The following is a 24,268-nucleotide window of genomic DNA, read 5'->3' on the forward strand; positions in this document are numbered from 1 at the left end:
CGCTCCTCCAGACAGGAAAGGTTAACAGCCTCCCTGCGACTGGGTTTCAGCATCTCCGCAGTCGGATTCTGTTACAGGAGGAGAAGTTTCGATTCTTCAACCTGCTTCCCAGAACCACGTACAGGCTGCTTACGAAAGTGAAAATTAGTTCTGGTGGTGGTGCGATCACATCTACTACTATTAATTATTATTTGTTTTAATTACTATTATTATTATCTGTTGTTATTAATCACCTACCCTTTACCCTAAGGTCTCAGGGCGGGTTACAGTTAGGTAAAGGTAAAGGGACCCCCCTGACCATTAGGTCCAGTCGTGGCCGACTCTGGGGTTGCGGCGCTCATCTCGCTTTACTGGCCGAGGGAGCCGGCGTACAGCTTCCGGGTCATGTGGCCAGCAAGACTAAGCCGCTTCTGGAGAACCAGAGCAGCGCATGGAAATGCCATTTACCTTCCCACCAGAGCGGTACCTATTTATCTACTTGCACTTTAACGTGCTTTCGAACTGCTAAGTGGGCAGGAGCTGGGGAAGAGCAACGGGAGTTCACCCCGTCGTGGGGATTCGAATCGCCGACCTTCTGATCGGCAAGTCCTAGGCTTTGTGGTTTAACCCACAGCGCCACCTGCGTCCCCATAGGTTACAGTTAAAAACAACTTACGATCACAAAAAGGAAGCTAGGAATCTGTACAGGCAGCTCTCCACGTGGGAGCAATCTGCTTGTACGGTCCGAAGGTCAGGGCATGCATGGTCTGAAGGGACATGCTTAGCACATAAGAAGAGCTCTGTTGGATCAGGCCAACGGCCCATGTAGTCTGGAGGCGTAACATGGGTTGCCGCTGCCCGTGATGGGGCAAGTGTTGCATCCCGCCTCCCCGGTGGACTGGGCAGCAGTCAGCCCCTTTGCCAGCCGGCGTCTAATCAAGGGAGACTCTTCTTGCAAACTAGCCCCAACCTGGGAGCAGAGATAAGGCAGAGAAATGTGAAGCCAGGTGCGCCTCTGCCCTCTTGCCCTCCCGTGACAGCCATCTCAGTTGCTTCGTTTGAGCTGGGGCAAGGATTTCCCAGCGCACAAGAATCGGGACCCATCGGGAGACCCACTTCCTTTTCTGATTATGTTGAAGATCCTGTAACATATCTACTTTTTAATTTGTGGGGTGGGCTGGTGTGTGTCTGGGAGGGGGAGATATACGCCTGGCAAGCTTGCACTTTCCTCCTGGCTCCCATTTATCTCTCCTTGCCTGAAGAAGCCAGAAAAGATGACAGATCTGTGACCTCACTTGCGCTGAGCCGCTGCCGCAATACTTTACTGAAGCTTAGAATAAATTATCTGGAAAACCGAATCGATAAATCCATAAACCGTTTTCCATCTACTGAGCCAAAGGACGTTATTTTGATAAAGGGAATTTTTAAGTGGACTAAGTCTATTTATGCTATCGGGCGATGCTGCATGCTCATTTGAAAAAAAAAAAAACCTCCTTTCCCAGGCAAGTCAGCTCCTCCCAGAAAGAATGCCCTCACCCCCTAAACTTCTCCCTCCCCAAAATCTAGTTTACGAAGCGGAAAGCAGAACCGGAAAGCGTGCAAGGAGCCTCGGGACGTACCTCTGGACCAAAGGCAGGGGCAGAAAGTTGAGTGTCGAGGTCATATCCAGCCCACAGTCGAGCATAATGGTGGTCGATTTGAATTTGAGGACGTTGCATGGTAGCGTTGGGTGTCCGGACAGGCAGTACTAAGGGAATGAGATGGGATCCAATAAATGACCAATAAAAGCAAAAGGAATTCACAGGCTTGGAAGGGAGGAAGAAGCTTTGCCAACCAGTCTGCTGCCCAAGAATCCTTGCCATATTTTAAATAATCTCATAATGGTTCAAGGTTAGCATGACCTGCTCCCCATTCTCTTTGACACTTATTCACTGAGCAAAATTTACTTATTCACTGAGCAAAATTTCTGGTTTCGCCAGAAGTGGCTTAGTCATGCTGGCCACTTGACCCAGAAAAACTGGCTGCGGACAAACGTCAGCTCCCTCGGCCAGTAAAGCGAGATGAGTGCCGCAACACCAGAGTCGTTCGCACCTGGACCTAACTGTCAGGGGTCCTTTACCTTTAACTTTTTACGTTTCTGAGCACAATTCAAAGTGTTGGTGCTGACCTTGAAACCCCTAAACGGCCTCGGCCCAGTATACCTGAAGGAGCGTCTCCACCCCCATCGTTCTGCCTGGACACTGAGGTCCAGCTCTGTGGGCCTTTTGGCGGTTCCCTCCCTACGAAAAGTGAGGTTACAGGGAACCAGGCAGAGGGCCTTCTCGGTGGTGGCACCCGCCCTGTGGAACGCCCTCCCATCAGATGTCAAGGAAATAAACAACTATCTGACTTTTAGGAAACACCTGAAGGCAGCCCTGTTTAGGGAAGCTTTTAATGTATGACGTTTTATTGTGCTTTTAATACTCTGTTGCGAGCCGCCCAGGCGGGGGCATCACAAATGTTAGTCTGATCAACCATGGCGACAGAAGTGATTTAATAATGGAACATTTTCACATTTATTATTAGAAACTTCCTAGTGATTCCATCTCATGAAAAGTATTAATAGAAAGGGCGAGTCACATGCAACAGAAATGCTGCTCAGACTTATCAGTCTATATTCTATTACATGTGTGGCAATGATGCTCCTATCACTGCAGTGATAGCTGCAGTGATGGCTGAAAATGTTCAGCAACTTAGTGAATGGAGCTCTTTTCAGTCGAGGTTTTGTGAGGGAAGGGGATGTTGTCAGTTTGGATGGGACACTTCTCCAGATGGGAAAGGATTTGATCTGGTGTTTAGGATACTGCCTTTCGCTTGAGCTTAGGACCTCAATGTCAGAGGCTGGACTCAGCTTCACTGAAGGATCCTGGAACCTCACCCCAGATGCAACATTACCCAGAGATTGGTGTAAGGTCAGGGGCTTCTGGTCCTCCTCTGATGAGGAGATCCCTGACTGAGGCATAGCACCCATCCCTTGTCTAAGAGTTGTGGCTTCTCGTATTACTGCAGCCTCATGACTTGGAAAATCTAAAGGGAACCATGACCGTTAGGTCCAGTCGCGGACGACTCTGGGGTTGCGGCACTCATCTCGCTTTATTGGCCGAGGGAGCCAGAGTACAGCTTCCAGGTCATGTGGCCAGCATGACTAAGCCGCTTCTGGCGAAACCAGAGCAGTGCACGGAAATGCTGTTTACCTTCCCTACTTGAAATTTGACATGCTTTCGAACTGCTAGGTTGGCAGGAGCAGGGACCGATCAACGGGAGCTTATCCCGTTGTGGGGATTCGAACCGCTGACTATCTGATCGGCAAGCCCTAGGCTCAGTGGTTTAGACCACAGCGCCACCTGCGTCCCCGAAAAACCTAAGAGGGAGCAAAAAAGAGGTGCAAAGTACTTTTAATTGTGCTCTTAATTCTGTTGGGAGCCACCCAGAGTGGCTGGCAAAATCCAGCCAGATGGGTGGGGTATAAATGATAAATTTATTATTATTATTATTAATTATTGCAGAAGGAGCAGATCTCAATTTCACAATTTGGTCTGAACTAACTGAGCCACTAGATCTTTGCAAAGAAAAAGAACCCTTTTGCGAAGAGCAGGATCACCAGAAACTACGTACTAGCAGAAACAGCTGGAGTGCAAGATATACCGTTCTTGGGTCTATCGCCAAAAGCCTTGGTTGGCAGAAGAGGGCAGGAAATAAGACCAAGTGTTTGTCCAAAGTTTGGGCAGTCAGATGCCTGGGGACAACTTTGCAGAAGAGGCAGGGTTCATGCAACCACTTAAGAGGTATTGATGGGAACATAGGTTGACGCTAAGCGGAAAAGCATTACCCATCGCCCAAGATGGAAAAGAGGGAACTCTCAATATGGGAGGAGATCTCGATCGCTGACCGTGCCAAGTCCAAAGCAAAGAAGGCTGGCTTATTCCCTTAAGTACGTTACCAGAGAGCTCTTTGAGACTCAAATAATACCAAACGTATGAAATCATAATATGCAAACATGGGTGCATTTGTGCGCGAGGGAGAAAAATCCAAATGCAAACACGGTGAGAGTCAAGAATGCTGGCAACAAGCCCTAAGCCACTTGCTGGTGAAATCACTCCAGGATAAGGCAGCAAACATAGGATGGAACACACTTTTTTTAAAAAAAATACTTTCTTTTCTTAAGTTCTATGGTTTGGACTTTCGATTTGAAACAAGAATTACATATGGCATTTATGAACGACCATATAGCAGAAATACACAATAATCACACCCAGAGAGAAATAATAGGAAAGTGGGGCATGACACAAACTACACACAATTCACACATCATCCTATGCCTGCTTACTGTGAAATAAACCTCACAGTGTTTGATAGGGCTTAAATGGTAAAGGGACCCCTGACCATTAGGTCCAGCCATGGCCGACTCTGGGGTTGCAGCGCTCATCTCGCTTTATTGGCCGAGGGAGCCAGCGTACAGCTTCCGAGTCATGTGGCCAGCATGACTAAGCCGCTTCTGGCGAACCAGAGCAGCGCACGGAATCGCCGTTTACCTTCCCGCCGGAGTAAATTTATCCCGCTATTTATCTACTTGCACTTGGACGTGCTTTCGAACTGCTAGGTTGGCAGGAGCAGGGACCGAGCAACAGGAGCTCACCCTGTTGCGGGGATTCAAACCGCCAACCTTCTGATCAGCAAGTCTTAGGCTGTTTGGTTTAACCCACAGTGCCACCCATGTCTTGATAGGGTTTCCTCCTTTGCAAATCTGTTGCTGCCATTAAATAGAGAGTAAAATTCACACCAGGGATGAGGAACCTCCAGATGCTATCCTGACTTTCTTGCAATTAAATTGCATGGGGTTCCCCCAGACTTGAGGGGTTCTAAGATTATGAGAGGGGGGAGAAAACCCTCTCTCCTTCTCCTCCTCCTTTGTCTTTAGGATTGTAAACCCGTGGGGAATGATTTGTGCTGCAGTTTAATTTTTGCAAAGCCCCTAGACATTTTAAAGCATTTTAATTATCATGGTAGTATCACAAAATTGTAGGGGGTGAAAAGGGCCACGAGGGTCATTTAGTCCAACCCCCTGCAATGCAGGAATCTTTCACCCAACATGGGATTCGAACCCACAACCACAACCTTACGAGACTCATGCTCTACTGGCTGAGCTATCCCAGCATAATAATAATAGGCACGAATGCTATAATAGAAGATCAGGGGTGTCTTTCAACGTTAAATCCATGCTGTAAGGAACCCTCAGATGTGAAGTTCTCTGTTGGATTTTGGACTATGAGTATGTATTATTACATGACAGGTTCCTTGAGAAAGCAATGGCTGTTCATCTGGTTTGTTTCTGGTGGAGAGGCAAGGTGTTTTCACATGTGAGAATTAAATTAGCTTTACTTAAAGTGAGAAAGCACATGCGATTTTAAAATAGCTCTCTTCCCCAATGCCTCCTGCAATGGCTTAAATAAAAAGTTGCATCTTCCAGAATCAAAGTCAGGGTAGTGATGTTAAATTCTTGAGAATAACCTTTTGGAGAATATTGCTGAGAATATTCTTGATTAATGAGAATATTAGAGAATTTCCATTTAAAATAGGAGAATGTTCATTTTAATGCATTGAAAATGATATAATTTTAATTCATTGAAAATGATATAATTAGTTTATTCATGGGTAAACTTGTTCAGATGGCAACCAAAAACTGTACAGATACTTTTATTCAATGGGGCAATGCAGTGAATTCACATTCTTTGTTCCATTGAGATATTGTGATTTCCCCTCTACTGATGTACCACTGGTCCTGTTGTCCTTTACAAATCTGTCTAATCTTCCCTTAAAGCAGGGAATGGGGGAAACGTGGATCTCCAGATTTTGGGAGACTGCAGTTCCTATAATCCCTGGCCATTGCCATTGCTGGCTGTGGACGATGGGAGTTGGGAATTCAACATCCCGAGGGGCCACAACTGTTCCCCATTTCTGCTTTAACGCCATCTTGTAGCAGGAAGTTCCACAAGCTACTCGTGTTTTGCATGAAATACTTGCGTCTGAATTTATGACCATCCATATTCACACACGACACAGATAATATGCGACGGACACTAAAGCGGTTATTTATTTGGAGTCGTGCAGCTACTAAAAACCCCGAGGCTCTTAAATCCAGAGATTTCCCCTTTTTTATAGGAAAGCTGCAAAATGCAAAGCAGGCTAGGACTGATTGCCCTTTCCCAAACCTAGGAATAATGCTTGACATTTGTAGGGTGCATTCTAGCATTGTAGGCACTTCATTGCCAATAAATCTTAGCAGCAACCCTGCAAAGTAGGCCAGATTCAATACTGCTGATGCCTTATTTCACTTGCTGAAATTGTGGCATGAAGTGACCTTTGAACTTGGGACTTTCCGGGAATCACAGTTTGTCTGAAAAGATAGAGCCTTTCCAGGATTCTATGCCACCTGGAATCCCGGCCTCCAGCACTTGCCCTCTCCACCAGCCAGAGTTGCCGGCTTTTGTTTGTGTGCATATGAGATGTTGCTGCAGTCTTTGCAATGTGTTGCGAGCTGCCTTGAGAATCTTCAGGTTGTAAAGTTGTTGTTGTTGTTGTTGTTGTTTAGTCGTTTAGTCGTGTCTGACTCTTCGTGACCCCCTGGACCAGAGCACGGCAGGCACTCCTGTCTTCCACTGCCTCCTGCAGTTTGGTCGAACTCATGTTTGTAGCTTCGAGAACACTGTCCCACCATCTCGTCCTCTGTCGTCCCCTTCTCCTTGTGCCCTCCATCTTTCCCAGCATCAGTGTCTTCTCCAGGGAGTCTTCTCTTCTCATGAGGCGGCCAAAGTACTGGAGCCTCTGCTTCACGATCTGTCCTTCCAGTGAGCAATCAGGGCTGATTTCCTTAAGAATGGATGCGTTTGATCTTCTTGCAGTCCATGGGACTCTTAAGAGTCTTCTCCAGCACCATAATTCAAAAGCATCAATTCTTCGGCGATCAGCCTTCTTTATGGTCCAGCTCTCACTTCCATACATCACTACTGGGAAAACCATGGCTTTAACTATACGGACCTTTGTTGGCAAGGTGACATCTCTACTTCTCAAGATGCTGTCTAGGCCTGTCATTGCCCTTCTCCCAAGAAGCAGGCGTCTTTTAATTTCGTGGCTGCTGTCACCATCTGCAGTGATCATGGAGCCCAAGAAAGTAAAATCTCTCACTGCCTCCATTTCTTGTTGTAAAGTAGGGTTTATAAAACTACTGCAGGCGCTGTTGCACTTTGGAACTCCCCGCCTATTGAGATCAAACTGTACTGTTTTTGGCACATGCTAAAAACAATCCTGTTTAGACGAGTCTGCCCAGATGCTTAGAAAGTTGAAGTGATTTTAATCAGTTTCAGTATTTTAACTTTTGCATGTTTTAAAGGAGGGTTGTGATTTTCCCCCTTCGTTTTCCTGTTTTAGATTTTGTAAACAGCTTTGAGGATTTTTTAAATATTTTTTTTTACACACAAGTGGTGTATAGATTTAATAAAATAAATAAAATAATAAATCTAGTCCGGCATCCTGTTCTCTTGGCGGCTAACCTTTGGGAAATCAGCAACCAAGACTTGAGCACACGCGCCCTCTCCCTTCCTGTGGTTTCTAGCAACTGGTATTCAGAAACACGGCTGCCTCCATCTTTTAAATTTATTGAAAAGGCTAGTAAGAGGTAACATGGTAGACATTTATAAAATGGCATGGAGGAAGTGGATGGAAAAAGGTCCCCCCCCCCTCACTCCCTCATTAACACTAGAAGATGTGGACATCCAATGTTGGAAGACACAGGAAAGAAAGTATTTCTTCGCACAGGACGTAGCTACTCGTGTTTCGCATGAAACATTTGCGTCAGAAGTTATGACCATCCATATTCACACACGACACGAATAATATGCGACGGACACTAAAGTAGGCCAGATTCAATATTGCTGACATGGAAAGAAGCACATATAATATTACTTCCAAAACCAGGAACAAATAGAGAAATGACGTATAATTATAGACCTATATCGCTACTAAATACGGATTATAAAATTTATGGTGAAATACTTGAAAATGGGACGCAAAAGGACTTTTGCAAATACTTGCAAAAGGGACACGGGTGGCGCTGTGGGTTAAACCACAGAGCCGAGGGCTTGCTGTTGGTGGTTCGAAGGTTGGTGGTTCGAATCCCTGCGACGGGGCGAGCTCCTGTTGCTCGGTCCCTGCTCCGGCCAACCTAGCAGTTCGAAAGCACATCAAAGTGCAAGTAGATAAATAGGTACCGCTCCGGCGGGAAGGTAAATGGCATTTCCATGCACTGCTCTGGTTCGCCAGAAGCGGCTTAGTCCTGCTGGCCACATGACCCGGAAGCTGTACGCCGGCTCCCTCGGCCAATAAAGCGAGATGAGCGCCGCAACCCCAGAGTCGGTCACGACTGGACCTAATGGTCAGGGGTTCCATTATTTTAATGTTGTATTTTATTTTTGTTTTTAAGTTGTAATCATTCTTCTTGTTTTTATTATTGCTTGTAAGCCGCTCTGAGCCCGGCCTTGGCTGGGGAGGGCGGGGTATAAATAAAAAATTATTATTATTATTATAGGGGTCCCTTTACCTTTACTTGCAAATAGGTTAAAAATAGTTCTTAGTGAAGTCATAAGTCATGATCAAACCGGATTTCTTCCAGGTAGGAAGATGTGTAATAACATGAGAATCCCTAAAATGGTGATTTCTTTGGGGTCGTGCAGCCACTATAAAACCCGAGGCTTATGATTCCCCCTTCTTTATAGGAAAGCTGCCAGATTCTGAGCCATAGCATCCCTGCCAGGTGGCCTCCAAGGAAGAAATGAGGCTCTTTCTTCCATATATGAATAATAATAGCCTCCAGATTAAATCTCCCCACCCTCAGGGGAGCCGAGGTCCACCTCGCAGGGCTGCAGGGCGCGTGTGTGTCCCCCTCATGCCGGTCCCCCGCCTCCCCACCAGCCTCCCCAACTCACCAGCTTCATGCTTCACCCGGCTGTTATTTGCAGAGGACCGGCCCCTTTCCCGGCCTAGGCCTCTCCCCCCGCAAAGCACGCTGGGATATGTAGTCTCCCCTCATCCCCTCCTCATCTCGTCCCCAATGAAGTCATGGGCAGCCGGCCGAAGAGCATGCCGGGAACCGTAGTCCCCTCCTGGCTGCGTCCCCCCCCCCCGACGCCAACCTGCTCCTCGCTCTCCCGTCTCCTGCCGCCTCATTGGCGCGGCGGCTGCGACGCGCGGGGGCCGCCGGGAGCCGTAGTCCCCGCCCGCCGGGTCTGCGCCGGCCCCCTTGGGGAAGGAGGACTACAAATCCCAGGGCCTCCCCGCGGCGGCAGGTGGGAGCTTGGATGTTGATATCAACATGGCGCTTGTCAGACAGACAAAGGCAGCCAGTCTGGTCTGATTGAGCTCAGAGGGGAGCAGGGAGGAGTGGGAGGGGTTTTTGTCCCTTCTCTTCCTTGGGGGGCGCCAGGGGGAGCTGGGGCTGGGGGCTTGCAGGGCTTTGCACACACCCCTGGGCACACTGCCCCCCCTCATTTTATTTTTGCAGACCCCCCCCCCCCCGCAAGGAAAAGGGGGAGGAAAAACCCACCAAACCAGCCTCTTTCCTTTTCTGCATTTTGGGAGCCACCCCCCCCTCACCCCCCAACTCCTGCCGTTCAATGGTCAAGTGGAGAAGGAAGGAAGCGGGACCCAAAGGTGAGTTGTCCTTTGGCCAGGGAAGGGCATGATCTGGGGTGGGGAGTTGGGGGGTGGGAGTGATCTTGCAAAAGGGGGGAGGAAAAGTGGTGCATGACTTCCACCACCTCTTCCTCCCCCCCCCCCCAATTCACCTCTTTTTGGGGGTTCTGGTAGGAGCGATTCATTGCAACCTTTGGGAGTTAGGAGGGGTGGGGTGGGAGGGAGGTGGCAAAAAATGCACCCCAAGTAACTTTTGTGGCGTATGAGAATTTTTAAGAGTCAATGGAAAGAGGGGGAATGTTTTTCCTTCTGAGTTTTGTGTGTGGCGGGGAAGTCTTTTGCAAATAGCTTTTTTTAAAAAAGAGGGGGTATTTCTTATTTATTTAAAATTTTTGGTGGGGAAGTTTTTAAAAAGGAATACGGGTGCCCCTTTCTTTCCCCTTGAAAGGTCTGGTTTGGGGGCAAAAAGAGGTGCGGATGAAATGCCTGCTTGGGTGCTTGCTCACGATCACTTATCACTCGTTCCTAGTTGCCTCTTATCTCACTTTAGCCATCCATTTGGGAAGCAGGCAAAGTGAAATGAAAGCTTGGTTTAATCGTCTTGATGTGCTCATACGTCTTGAGTGGTTCCGGTGGTCCTGAACTGGGTTGAGAGACCGTTGTCAATGATGCCGATCATGTTTATTCTGGATTATTTACTCGAAAGGGAAGATGTGATGTTGTCTGGATTTTAGTTTGCGTTTTCCCCTCCCAAGCATCTGAAAACCTTAGGCTTAAGGGAGCCCTGATAATCTTTGCATTGAATTAGCCAGGCAAAGCCACACCAGTCTGACTTGATTGTTTCCTAACAAATGTGTTCTTGCTTAGGTCAAGGTGGTGATCCCTCAGGGCATGAGAAAAGTCAAACAGGGATGCTTCTCTCGCCTTCAGTGCAAACCACATGAACAAAAAAAATCCTGTTTTGCATGATGTGTGGGATTTGCATGACTTGTGTGTGATGATGGCAGGATGGTTTCTGCTTGTTACTTTACGGCTAGGGTTTGCTGGGATCTGAGACCAATGACAAATTCCTTTTTGATGATCTTGCAGGGCAGCTGTCTTCATCTTGATGGCCCTAGTACTTTTCAGAGTGCCTGAAATGGGGAATTATTATTTTCAGAAATGAAAATAAGGATGTAAGGTTGAGAGGTTGGGTTTCATGTCTGCCAAGTCTTGCTGGGGAATTGGTTTCAGTGCCGACTGGGGCAACTGATGCTCTGCTTACAGGCAGTTTAGCTACAGCTGCATTAATCTCAAACTTTCGTATTCCTGTTGCCTTGAGTGCACTAAAACGAGCTGAAATATTTAGACCTCACTGAGTTGTGGACAGGAGGCAGGGAAGGTTTTCGACACACGGGGCTTGTGCTGAAGAAGCTGTTCTCTATTTTTTCCTTTTCTTTTTGTCGTGATGAGAATGTTAGTATGCAAAATGTGCACAGGTTGAAGAGGGAGAAGGTGCTTCTTAAGGTTGCTGATGGGGTCTGTGTCAGGATACCTGAGACACTGAGGCTAAAACATCCTCCTCAAAGAAGCGAGAATGACAAGCAGAAGGTGTGAACTGTTGCTGCATCCAGACCTTCAGAGGGAGGGGTTGGGATCCGCTATGGGAATACTGGCTTGGAACAGGAGAAATGAATGCCTTAGCCTTAAGGAAACCAAGGCAATTTGTGCGGCACTTGCATGCCATACGATTTTCGTCCCCTTTTACTCGCATAATATTGCTGATTCAGACCTCATTTGGAACATGGGTAAAGGCTTCTTTCTGCGCTTTGCACCTCAGATGTTTCTGGGGCTGGTCTCCAGCACCTAAAATCTGATGCAAGCGCCTAGGAGTTTTGAAAGTTTTCCTTCCACACCTCTCAGAAAGTTAAGAGGATGCTGTAAATGAACCATTGTGGTACCTTGAGTGAAGGGCTGAACTTGAGCCTGCGAGGTTCTGTTTCACATCCAATACAGCCAGGGATTCGCTGGGACTTTGTTGTTGTTTAGTCGTGTCCGACGCTTCGTGACCCCATGAACCAGAGCACGCCAGGCACTCCTATCTTCCACTACCTCCCCCAGTTTGGTCAGAGCTGGGACTTTAGCTCCCACTAAAGAGCCCCCCTCCTTCAAATCCCATTTTAGGTCACAATCTTAAACCCATTGACCTGAGATTAAGCCCCATGGAAGTCAGAAGGATTTACTTCTGCATATGCATGTTTAAGATCGCACTGTTAGCCATGAGATCATTAGCAGTGCAGTCCTATTCATGTTTACTCAGAAGTCAGTTCCTTTGAGTTAGTTCATGGTGGGTTTATTCCTATATAGGCTACAGTCCTATACACACCAGCCTTGGACGGAACACCAATTCCTACCCTCAACCCTTTTTTCATTTGCAGCCTAGGGATAGCAACACTGATCCACCTTACAGGATTGTTTGTAAGGATTACTAAGGGAGCAAATGGGGATCTCTTTGAACACCCAGAAGCATTATTCCAGTGCTAAGCCGTAGTATTTCTATTTTCCAGACTTGCGTCCCATCTGTAAAATAGGAAGGTGGCTGAGAAAGTGAGGCCTCGATACTCGATATCTCCATGGGTAATCTGAATAAGTATTATTATTTTTAAATCTTCTTGTGCGTCTTGGCAGGAAGAAAATATAGAGGGGACCAGTGGGGCTGCCTTGAAAACTGCTCATTCTTTTTTCATTGAAGCATCACCGTTATGCCCAGATAGGAGCAGACTTTCCTGATGGGGTTTAAAAGGCTCATCCCATGGAAGTGAGTTTGAGCTTTCTGCTTCTGTTTGGGCAGTTGTCTTTTGGCTGTGTAAGTAAGAGAGACTAAGGTTAAAAAGAGAGAGGGTGGGAGACTGGAGAAAGGTGTGACTCCCGACCTAATGAAGAGAAATCATGTTTTGAATTAGCCGGGAAGCACGGAATGAATTCAGACAAAGAGGCTGTATTTCCAGTGGAGGGTTCAGAACCGGATTGGTGATGTTTTGTTCTGTGCCTCTGACTTACATTGCATTAGAGACCATTGGGCTACCTTACCTGCCATTATTATGTATTTATTTAGAGTGGTTTTTTTAAAAAATAATAATATTCTTCTTCAGCCAGAAAGAATGCCTTACAAGTGTTAGCGATACGGCAGTCCCAGCACTTGGGCTTGCAATCTAAAAGACGTCGTAGCAGAAAAAGAAAAGGCACTGGGAGGAGTATACTGGCTGCTCTGACTGGCAGCTGCTCTCCATGGTCTTGGGCAAAGATCTTCCTTAGCAACTGCATTGCAGGGGGTTGGGCTAGATGACATTTGGAGGGTCCCTTCCAACTCTGCAGTTCTGTGATTCTGTGACTGCTACCTGAGATCCCATTAGATTGCACCTGTGACTTCTGGCGGGCAAAGCATGTGCTCAACCGAAGGGTGACGTTTACAAGGATTGCAGCGGCCAACCTTGATCATATTCCCCGGCCCCACGAATGAATGGCCAAGGCTTGCTGTGGGCTGCTAGTGGCTGGTTTGCTGCTGACAGTCAGCTTCTGTTTGGATAACAAGTTAGCTGTGAACTGAAGTCACCCCCTCTCCAAAAAAGAGAGAGAGAGAGAGAAAGCCTAGTTAATGTGTGGCAGCGTTTTTCCTGACCTTGGGAGTTGTACCTAAACGCCATTGTTTTCCAAGCTGCTTCACAGCTTCCTATTTTCCTAGTGCTTTCTGGAAGGATAAAAATATTTGCAGTGCGTTTGATGGGTAAACCCCAGCTAGCTAAACCTGAGTTTTGCAAATTGCACCGGTATAAATCTCTGCTGCTGTTGTCGCTTGAACGCTGTGCTTGGAATAAAACACTGGATTTTCTGAAAGCTTGTACCTTTCCCTTTCATTTTTTTCTCTTGGTCATTGTGGAGTCTGCTCCATTTCCACAGGGCCTGAGCTCACTTCCTGAGTTGAGGGCAGCCTGGGACAGGACAAGGCGATCGAGATGAATCGCTTCCACCCCTGTGGAAGACCTGTGGGACTCTTAACCATGAGTTCACCTTTGACTGTGAGCTCAGGCTTTGCAGGACGAAGAAACAGATTTTTGGCTGCACCGTGCATCCCCAGAAACAATCCTGGAAACTGTAGTTCCTTAGCGCTGCTGGGAATTGCAGCTCTGCAAAGGGTGAACTACTGTTCCCACGATTCTTTGGGAGAAGTCATGTGCTTTAAATATGTGGCTTGTGTGCAGTTACCTCTGTATGTTCTCTTCTAAACCCTCTTTTTCTTTGAACTGCTTTAAGCCCCACTCCGGGCCTTGCCACAGGTGAAAGGAAGTCGCTAAGTACATACAGCTTCATTTTCTAACATTCATCCCTTGTTAGCCTCCCCTCCCCTGCCCCTCCCCTTCCTCATTTGTTCCCCTGCTGCTGTCAAACTGTAGATTTGTAAGCTCCTTGGGGCAGAGGCTTCTCGTAGTCCCGTTTATGTTTTAAAAAATGCATTGTGCGGAGGGGGCTGTGTGTATGAAAGAATACGTTGTGTTTCCGATCCACTGACCTCATCCTGAAAATACGAGTCCTGCTGGATCAGACCAAAAAGTACATGTGATCTGTAAAATGCAAACAGAAACACAATGCGTCGAATGTGTTTTTTAAGCTGGTTGAACTTGACTAGCATACTACTTTTCTCCCCATACAGCAGGAGAAGGTAGACTGGGATCTACTGGTAAATCTTTTGCTAAGGTTACTGGCCCCCACTAAGGGCAGTGACAATAAAGTAGCCTATAGGAAATCAACTAGCCAGGAGGAGTGGGCATTTGATTGACAGGGCTACACTCTGACACTGGAAACAAATCCTTAGTCTCGGAATGTGCTCAGAGGCACCCTTTTCTTTTAACTCTACCTGTACATCATTCACACCTGTGGGTGTATCCTCAAGATAAACAAACTCGGTAATAAAACTACCCCTCTTGTGCTTTTTAACTCACTTGCTTCGCAGGCTCAAAACTCCCTCACTCCTTGCATCCGTGTTTGTGGATGATTCCCCCCCCCCCCCAATCCATTTTTTACGGCCAGTGCAAGTCCAGGAGATGACCTCATCGCTTCAGGCTAATGAATGCTGAACAGAAGGGCGTTTTAAAACATTTTTTCTGGGTGCAAGCAATGTCAGATCCCGTACAGTCATACCTCGGGTTGCGAACGTGATCCATGCGGGATCTGCACATGCGCGTGATGCGATTCGGCGCTTCTGTGCATGTGTGTGACGTCATTTTGGTGCTTCTGCGCATGCGCGAGTCCCAAAACCCGGAAGTAACCTGTTCCGGTACTTCCGGGTTCGGCGCGGTCCACAACGCGAAAATGACGCAACCCGCAATGTTCGTAACCCAAGGTATGACTGTACTTGTGATCTGGAGCTGGATACTATTTTTAAATTGTTTTAGGGAAGAGGAGGTTGTTTAACAAGCGGAGTGTTGATCCGAGATTTGAGATGGGAGTAAGGGGCTGGTCTGTTGCTGCCCTTGAGACTGACCCAGAAACTCCAGCGGGTGCAGAATGCTGCAGCGAGACTCCTTATGGGGTCTTCGCTGCGGGATCACATTCATCCAGTGCTATACCAGCTGCACTGGCTCCCAGTGGAGTACAGGATCAGGTTTAAGGTGCTGGTTTTAACCTTTAAAGCCCTATATGGCCTAGGACCCTCGTACCTACGGGACCACCTCTCCTGGTACGCCTCACGGAGGACCTTAGGGTCTGCAAATAATAACACCTTGGAGATCCCGGGCCTCTAGGCTGGCCTCGACCAGGGCCAGGGCCTTTTCGGCCTGGTGGAACGCTGTACCGCAAGAGATCAGGGCCCTGCAGGATTTGACATCTTTCCGCAAGGCCTGCAAGACGGAGTTGTTCTGCCAGGCCTTTGGTCTCCCCTTTTATTTTTGTATAAGAACTACAGTGGTACCTCAGGTTACATACGCTTTAGGTTACAGACTCCGCTAACCCAGAAATAATGCTTCAGGTTAAGAACTTTGCTTCAGGATGAGAACAGAAATTGTGCTGCAGCGGCAGCAGGAGGCCCCACTAGCTAAAGTGGTGCTTCAGGTTAAGAACAGTTTCAGGTTAAGAACGGACCTCTGGAACGAATTAAGTACTTAACCCGAGGTACCACTGTAATATGAAAGAGGCCTCACAGCATTCTCACAGGCCCATATAAGATCAGCGCATACAGTTGGGCCGACGAGCACTCACTGTTCCCAACCCATACCCTACGGAAAGCCATCTGATTAGATTTTAATTTGATTTTGACCTGTTTTTAAGAGGTAATTATTGTCTGATTTTATACCAGTGTTATATATCTGATGTTAGCCGCCCTGAGCCCGGGGAGGGCAGGATATAAATAAAAGTTTGTTTGTTTGTTTAGGAAAGAATTCTGTCTACCTGTCCTGCAAAGGATCGCAGGGTGGGTTCTGTGGGATGCTCTGTCTGCATGTGGGTGATGCAGCGTTCGAGTTGTGAAAGAGAAGGCTTAGCTGGAGAGAGGAGGGAGAGAAACTGCTGGCTCATGGGCTCCCCATCACCGTGGAAGGCTGGTCCCATGATACAAACAGCTCATTTCTGCAGTGCTTATTAGGTGCTGGGCTTGCATGTGCTGCTGTTTCCTTCCTAAGGATAGTGAAGCTGGCCTTTATTTCTCCCACGAGGGCAGAAATAAAGCCGTCCAGAATGTCGCTAGCATCAGTGTTCTCGGGTCCTGCGGGCGGTGCTGGGAACGGTTAGGAAGTTGGGAGTCCTTAGCAGGGATGCCCGAGGAACCTGTCTCCTGCAAATCCCAGTGTGAGCCGCACTTTCTGGGCTAGTGAGCCGTTTTGGAACACAGCTCACCCTTCGGATTTTGATTTCCTCTCCAGATTTCGCGGCGCAGCTATCGGCTCCAAGACAGGGGATTAAAAAACGTTTTAGGATAAATGATGCTTAGAAATGCATACTTTGGGGCATAAAAAGGTAAAGGGACCCCTGACCATTAGGTCCAGTTGCGGACGACTCTGGGTTTGCAGCGCTCATGTTGCTTTATTGGCCGAGGGAGCCGGCGCACAGCTTCCGGGTCATGTGGCCAGCATGACTAAGCCGCTTCTGGCGAACCAGAGCAGCGCACGGAAACGCCGTTTACCTTCCCGCCGGAGCGGTACCTATTTATCTGCTTGTACATTGACGTGCTTTCGAACTGCTAGGTTGGCAGGAGCAGGGACCGAACAACGGCAGCTCACCCCGTCACGGGGATTCGAACCGCCGACCTTCTGATTGGCAAGGCCTAGGCTCTGTGGTTTAACCCACAGTGCCACCTGCGTCCCACTTTGGGGCAGAGGGGCATCTTATTTAAAAGAGCTTTTGTAGCCCACTGAACACCTTTCCCCCAAAGCTCTCTTATTATTATTTATTGTTTGTTTGCTTTGCATACGGTGCGATGCAGTACCCTGCCCCCTTCCCAACTTTGATGAATTATTGGCAGCTATGATTCATCCCTGTCATGCAAGGCAGACGGTATGTGCGTGTTCCTAAAAGGTCGTCTCACCCCTTATGCACCTAATCGATCACTGTGCTGGGCAGCCGAGAGCCTCCTGCGATGCCATCTTGCCCGGAAGTCCATTGCACCCAACTTAGGAGCCAAGCCTCGAATGTTTGGAATTCCCTCTCCGTGGATATTAGGCAGGCTCCGTCTCAGCCGCCTTTTAACCTTCCTCTTCCAACAAGCCTTCTAAGCTGAGATCTTTCCTGGTGTGCATCCACACTGGAAATGTGCTGTAAATGTTTTACCGTATTTTTCGCACCATAGGACGCACCGGACAATAGGACGCACCTTGTTTTAGAGGGGGGAGAACAAGGAAAAAAATTCTCTCCCTCTCTGCCCAGCGCCCCTTCAGCGAAGCGGCAGGAGGCGCTGCGCAGAGAGGGGGAGAATTTCCCCCCTCTTGTTTTCCCCCTCTAAAACAAGGTGCCGTTTAAGGCGGCTACCTTGGAAGCCTGGAGAGCGAGAGGGGTCGGTGCGCACTGACCCCTCTCGCTCTCCAGGCTTCAGGTTCCTTTCGACCTGCTCTTTGGGGCTGGTGGGGGGAAGCCCACCACCAGCCCCAAAGAGCAGGTCGGGGAGCAGCGCAAAGGCGCGCGGCTATAGAGGCTCCTGCCATAGCCGCATGTCACCTCTCCAGCCGGGAGAGGGTCGTGGGGGGCTTCTTTAGCCCCGTGCGCGCGCTCCCAGCTGGAGAGATGGCGCACGGCTAAAGAGGCTCCTGCCATAGCCGCGCGTCACCTCTCCAGCCGGCAGAGGGTTGTGGGGCTATGCTGTCTTCGCTCCATAGGACGCACACACATCCCCCCTTCATTTTTGCGTCCTATGGTGCGAAAAATACGGTAATTCCTTTATCGTTAGCCTGTGCTGAATATATCTGCTCACGATATTTTCCACACTCAACTTCTGTGGAGTGACCATCAATATTGCAAGTTTCCCCTCCCAATATGATAAAACCCAACAGCAACCATGAACGCCAATCATGCAGTCCAGCATTTCCAATTTCCCTGCTGAACATGAGCTGCCAGTTGTGTTTTGCTTGGCTGTTGAGCTTCTAGCCGTGCAAAAGTCCCCTGCCCTGTCTGTAATGATGACGAGGTTTGCGTCCTGTGCAGTTTCCTTCTCACATCTGCATGAGCTTATTTGTTTATAGTTGAAATGTATGCCCTGCTCTATTGGCCCTGATTGGTTTCAAGGCACAATTAATACAAACCATACATCCATTTTTTAAAAATAAATAAATATATATATATAAATACGAAAAGCTAATAACGTATACAAATCATTAAGAAAGCAATTAAACCGATTTAAAAACTAATAAATTAAAATACATATAAGAAAAGCAGCACAGCTCTGTTAAGAAGCCCTTCCCTTAAAAAAAAATTCTGTTCTGTTGGAACAAGAAAGTTTTCACCTGCTGTTGAAAGCACAACAAGGAGGGAGCCCACCTAGCTTCTTTAGGAAGGGAGTTCCAAAGTTGTCTGGGAGCAGCCACCGAGAAGGTCCTCTTCTGTGTCCCCACCAGGCTGGACAGAGAGTAGGGTCTCCCCTGAAGATCCCAGAGCTTGGGCAGGTTCTTACGAGGTCCTTCAGATCGCATGGTTAATGTTGCTCGATATGGCTCAGGACCGCAATACCTCAAGGTATGAACCTACCTGGGCCCTGAGATCATCTTCTGAGGCCCTCCTTCATGTGCCACCTCCTCAAGAGGTCTGGAGGGTGGCAACAAAAGAATGGGCCTTCTGTGCAGTGGCTCTCTGTCTGTGGAATGTTCTCCTCATGGAAGACGCCCTGCCCACGGGATTAAGAACCTCAAGCATGGGGTGACACTGATTTTTAAAACTTCCCTCTTTCCCCCAGAATGCACTTTCCCCCAGCATCACTGAGACATCATCACTACATCACTGGCATGCCACAAATGGGGAGGGGCATACAAGGGTTGGTGGGACGCGGGTGGCGCTGTGGGTAAAACCTCAGCGCCTAGGACTTGCCGATTGTATGGTCGGCGGTTCGAATCCCCGCGGCGGGGTGAGCTCCCGTCTTTCGGTCCCAGCTCCTGCCCACCTAGCAGTTCGAAAGCACTCTTAAGTGCAAGTAGATAAATAGGTACCGCTTTATAGCGGGAAGGTAAACGGCGTTTCCGTGTGCTGCGCTGGTGCTGGCTCACCAGAGCAGCTTTGTCACGCTGGCCACGTGACCCGGAAGTGTCTCCGGACAGCGCTGGCTCCTGGCCTCTTAAGCGAGATGGGCGCACAACCCCAGAGTCGGTCACGACTGGCCCGTACGGGCAGGGGTACCTTTACCTTTATTATACAAGGGTTACACAAATCAAACATTAGTCCCCTTTATCAGACACCTTCTTTCCCAACGCCTCTTAAGTACTCATCACCCAAAGAACAATAAAACTCTTGACATCTCCTTGCCTTCAGGACTCGTCTGGAGATGGGCTTTCAGAACACCTGACTTGCTCAATTGCCTCTACAGATGTCTAGTGTTGCCCCCCTGGGTGGGGGGCTGTGTATGTGCTCTCACGCTTGGGGGTTATGGCCGGATGCCCTGTTCCTGCTGCCTACGGGACTTCCTGCTTCTTGATTCATGGAGGGAGGTGGAGTCCAAAGTCGCCTTTCTTTAAGGGTTAAAATGAAGAGTCGGTTAAAGTATGGATTTCCTATCAATCTATAAAGCTGTGTGCAGTGGACGCTCGGGTTGCGAACGTGATCCGCGCAGGAAGCACGTTTCCAACCCGCAGCGCCGTGTCTGCGCATGTGTGGGTTGCGATTGGCGCGCATGCGCAAAGCGTGATTTAGTGCTTCTGCGCATGCGCCGAAACCCGGAAGTAACCCGTTCCGGTACTTCCGGGTTCGGCGCGGTTCGCAACCCGAAAACGCACAACCTGAAGAATCTGTAACCCGAGGTATAACAGTACAGTGGTACGTCTGAGTGCAAACGGGATCCGTTTGGGAGCCCCGTTCGCAACCCGCGCAGAACGCAACCTGCGCCTGCGGGTCGCGATTAGCTGCTTCTGTGCATGTGCGGGACGTGATTTTGAGCGTCTGCGCGAGCGGCGAAACCCGGATGTAACCTGTTCCGTTACTTCTGGGTTGCTGCAGGATGCAACCTGAAAATGCGCAATCTGAAGCGTCTTTAACCCAAGATATGACTGTATCTTCTCTGAGCTGTCAAGTCGAAAGGATGTATTCAGGCATAATATTTGTAATGCTGAAACAACTTTAAAGATGCCTGCCCCCCGGTCATTTCCCTAACAAGTCCTACCAGGAGATGCTGCTGGGGCTTGAAGCTGGTACCTTCTACATGCCAAGCAGATGTTCTGCTGCTGAGCTATGGCCAAAATGAGCAGGTGTGTTTGGTCTGTCTGTCTGTCTGTCTTTTCTCTCTCTCTCTCTCCATTCGCAATCCTGCATGGAATCGCAGGCGGCTTTTCTTCCTCCTCCCATCCCTGCCAGATCATGCTGGGACAGAGTTCTGTAGCAGCCGGCAGGAAACTTTCTATTAATTGGGGAATCTCCTTGGCCGGCTCAGGCGTTTGCGTGTTGGAAGTTGGCAAGGCTGCCTTTCGAGGAGGAGAGAACAAGTTCATACAACGGGTCAGTTCTCTCTCGATAATTTTTGGAGCCGCGTTTCCTCCTGTCGAAAGACTTATCTGAGATGAAGTACTGGAAACAAGGACCAGGAAAATGCCCAGAGAGCTGGGGGGGAGACTTTTATTTGCATGGGGGGGCAGCAATAAAAGACTGTCTAGCGGCACCACGGTTTCAGCAGACCAAAGTAAAACTCCCCTCCAAAATGAACAGGAGCAATTTACCGTATTTTTGGCTCTACAAGACTCACTTTTTCCCTCCTAAAAAGTAAGGGGAAATGTGTGTGCGTCTTATGGAGTGAATGCAGGCTGCACAGCTATCCCAGAAGCCAGAACAGCAAGAGGGATTGCTGCTTTCACTGCGCAGCGATCCCTCTTGCTGTTCTAGCTTCTGAGATTCAGAATATTTTTTTTCTTGTTTTCCTCCTCCAAAAACTAGGTGCGCCTTGTGGTCTGGTGCGTCTTATAGAGCGAAAAATACGGTAGTTCCGAACAAACCGAATAAGGGATTTTTGTTTGGAAGTGGCAAGACCCTGGCTTTCATAGACTTCGAGAAATGGGTTTGATGGGTGACATTTTCCACTTGGGCCCAGTCCCATATCGGAGGATACCCCATAGCAATGTGAATAAGGTTTGGAGCTTTCCAGGGGTTTTCTGGTCACTGTCCTTGCAGAGAAAGTCTTAATGAATAAAGCAGTATAAGAGATTCAGGGAGAAAAGATGGGGTTCGGAGCTTGGAAAAAACAGTATACTTGCTTTTTTTTTTTTGCCAGCAAATATTTCTACATAAGATTCGTGGGTGGCTGCCAAGGGCAAAGGGTTGTGTAGAAAGCAGAACCGTAGCAAGGTCTGCTGTTGCCTGTGGGCAGCCTTGATGGGCTGAAAGCCAGGGGTCCCTTGGCTACCAGATCAGTAGCAGATGATGGGAGCTCAAGACCTCAGCAGCTTAGCAGCCTAATTGAAAGTCTCCCGAGCAACTTTTTCAACAGCAGCCGGTTGATAAAATAGGGGAGGACGTGATTCTGTAGAAGCTCCCCCGGAAAGCGCAACAGGCAAGGAATCCTGGTTTTCAAAAATATATAATTATGCTACCACTGTTTCTATTTATCTCCTAGGGATGAAGAGTTAGAAACTCAGATATATAAGCCAAGTGGTACCTTAAACCTGGGGACGCGGGTGGTGCTGTGGTCTAAACCACAGAGCCTAGGGCTTGCCGATCAGAAGGTTGGCGGTTTGAATCCCCGCGACAGGGTGAGCTCCCGTTGCTCAGTCCCTGCTCCTGCCAACCTAGCAGTTCGAAAGCACGTCAAAGTCCAAGTAGATAAATAGGTACCACTCCGGCGGGAAGGTAAACGGGGTTTGCGTGCGCTGCTCTGGTTCGCCAGAAGCAGCTTAGTCCTGCTGGCCACATGATCCGGAAGCTGTACCCCGGCTCCCTCGGCCAGTAAAGTGAGATGAGCGCTGCAACCCCAGAATCGGCCACGACTGGACCTAATGATCAGGGGTCCCTTTACCTTTACCTTACCTTAAACCTAGATTACGGTCGCTACAACATAATGTCTAGGTGCCAGTTTTTTGTTTTTGCTAAGGATAGAATATTATTATTAATTATTATTATTATTTATTGCATCTTAAAGTGGTTTACAACACATTAAAGCATCAAATGAAACAATCCAGAATAAAACCAATTCAAGCTTCGAGCAAAATATTTCAAATCCTTCCCTAAGTTACATTTTGCTTTCCCCATGCTTATTTATCTACAGTGGTACCTCGGGTTAAGTGCTTAATTCGTTCCAGAGGTCTGTTCTTAACCTGAAACTGTTCTTAACCTGAAAACCACTTTAGCTACTGGGGCCTCCTGCTGCCGCCGCACCGCCAGAGCACGATTTCTGTTCTCATCCTGAAGCAAAGTTCTTAACCCGAAGCACTATTTCTGGGTTAGTGGAGTCTGTAACCTGAAGCGTATGTAACCTGAGGTACCACTGTACTTTACATAGCTGCCCCATAGCAGAAGTACTGTAGGAAGGCACGGTGGCACAGTGGTTAGGATGTCAGAGACTAGGACCCAGGAGATCAGGGTTCAAATCCCCACTCAGCCATGAATCTCGCTGGGTGACCTTGGAATCAGTCGCAGCCTCTTCACCTCCCTTGCCACGGTCATTGTAGGGAAGTCATGGATATCTTAAGGATGCAAAGTGTGTATTTTAAAATCTGAAACAGAAAATCTCATAAAAATTATATTCAGAGTTTGGGAAACCCTGGTTTTACATAGTTGACCAAACCAACTTCTTTGGTCTGGGTTTGGCTTGTTTACAAATGGAGTAGAGTTTGTCCTAAACCATAGTTTCTGAGTAACAAACCGGCCCTACTGTTAGGGAAGTGGGGCATCGTTTTTCTGCGAGTATCGATATCCTGGGACAATGTTTCTGGCTCAGAGGTAGCTGTTTCATCGCACGGCTGGCTGGATCGAACGGAAGGCCCTCGTCGCATCTGATCTTCCTCCTCAACCTTCTTCCTTTGTTTAGAGCACGGCTTCCTAATTTAATACCGTCCCAAAATAGTCTTCCTGCGAGCGAGACATGGGTGGCTGTTCTCTCCCCTTCCCCCGCCGCCGTTTGTGGTGCGAAAAGCCTTTTTGATTAAACACTGAGAGTGTTCGCAAATAGATGCAATTTAAGTTTAAGATTAGCACATAAAACATTAGGTCTCGTTCCTCCTCTGTTACACAGCCATCCGGTCTCCAGGAGTGGGAAATTGTTCCTCTACTAGTTGGCCGACTGAAAATCTCACCGTGTAACTGTGAAATGCACACTTTTATTTTTATCCTGTGCCTGAGCTTTTTATTTTATATATCTATATAAAACCACTGCACTTGCTAATGTGAAATTCTAGGTTCGGAGTTAAATTTGTTTTCTCTCTCAGATGTAGTTCTTCCTCACGTGGGCCCTGTTCATTTGCTGGCTCTGTTCACTGCATGATAACATAGCATCCTATAAATCTCATTTTTGGAAAAACAACAACAACAGCAACCACTAATAATAATAATAATAATAATAATAATAATAATAATAATAATAATTTATTATTTGTACCCCGCCCATCTGGCTGGGTTTCCCCAGCCACTCTGGGCGGCTTCCAACAAAGATAAAAAATACACTAAAATGTCACGCATTAAAAACTTCCCTGAACAGGGCTGCCTTCAGATGTCTTCTGAATGTCAGGTAGTTGTTTATCGCTTTGACATCTGGTGGGAGGGTGTTCCACAGGGCAGGCACCACTACGGAGAAGACCCTCTCCCTGGTTCCCTGTAACTTTGCTTCTCGCAGGGAGGGAACCGCCAGAAGGCCCTCGGCGCTGGATCTCAGTGTCCGGGCAGAACGATGGGGATGGAGACGCTCCTTCAGATATACTGGACCGAGGCC

At 48.0% G+C, this 24,268-nt stretch overlaps 2 protein-coding genes and 1 long non-coding RNA gene across 15 annotated transcripts in view; 2 read left to right on the forward strand and 1 right to left on the reverse strand.

The window, feature by feature from the left end:
- Positions 1-9,100, reverse strand: part of INTS9 (integrator complex subunit 9) — a 66,135-nt gene extending 57,035 nt beyond the window's left edge. Inside the window, exons 1-2 of the mRNA XM_028725209.2 lie at positions 8,997-9,100; positions 1,599-1,726 (exon numbers count right to left, since the gene is read on the reverse strand). Of these exons, the coding sequence (XP_028581042.2) occupies positions 1,599-1,726; positions 8,997-9,005 (137 nt within the window). The 5' untranslated portion in view covers positions 9,006-9,100. The remainder of the gene's footprint in view (positions 1-1,598; positions 1,727-8,996) is intronic.
- Positions 1-24,268, forward strand: part of LOC144327187 (uncharacterized) — a 197,966-nt gene that overhangs the window by 41,308 nt on the left and 132,390 nt on the right. The window lies entirely within an intron of this gene.
- The window catches only part of HMBOX1 (homeobox containing 1), a 132,920-nt gene continuing 118,234 nt past the window's right edge, over positions 9,583-24,268 (forward strand). For 12 of the 13 annotated variants that reach the window (XM_077925391.1, XM_077925399.1, XM_077925393.1 and 9 more), the window contains exon 1: positions 9,583-9,720. The gene's annotated coding sequence lies outside the window, so the exon portion shown is untranslated. Of the gene's footprint in view, positions 9,721-12,248; positions 12,319-24,268 lie in introns of all 13 variants that reach the window. The other variant, XM_077925392.1, reaches the window with a different exon arrangement.

This window comes from Podarcis muralis, chromosome 3 (genome assembly GCF_964188315.1).
Source record: "Podarcis muralis chromosome 3, rPodMur119.hap1.1, whole genome shotgun sequence".
NCBI lineage: Eukaryota > Metazoa > Chordata > Lepidosauria > Squamata > Lacertidae > Podarcis > Podarcis muralis.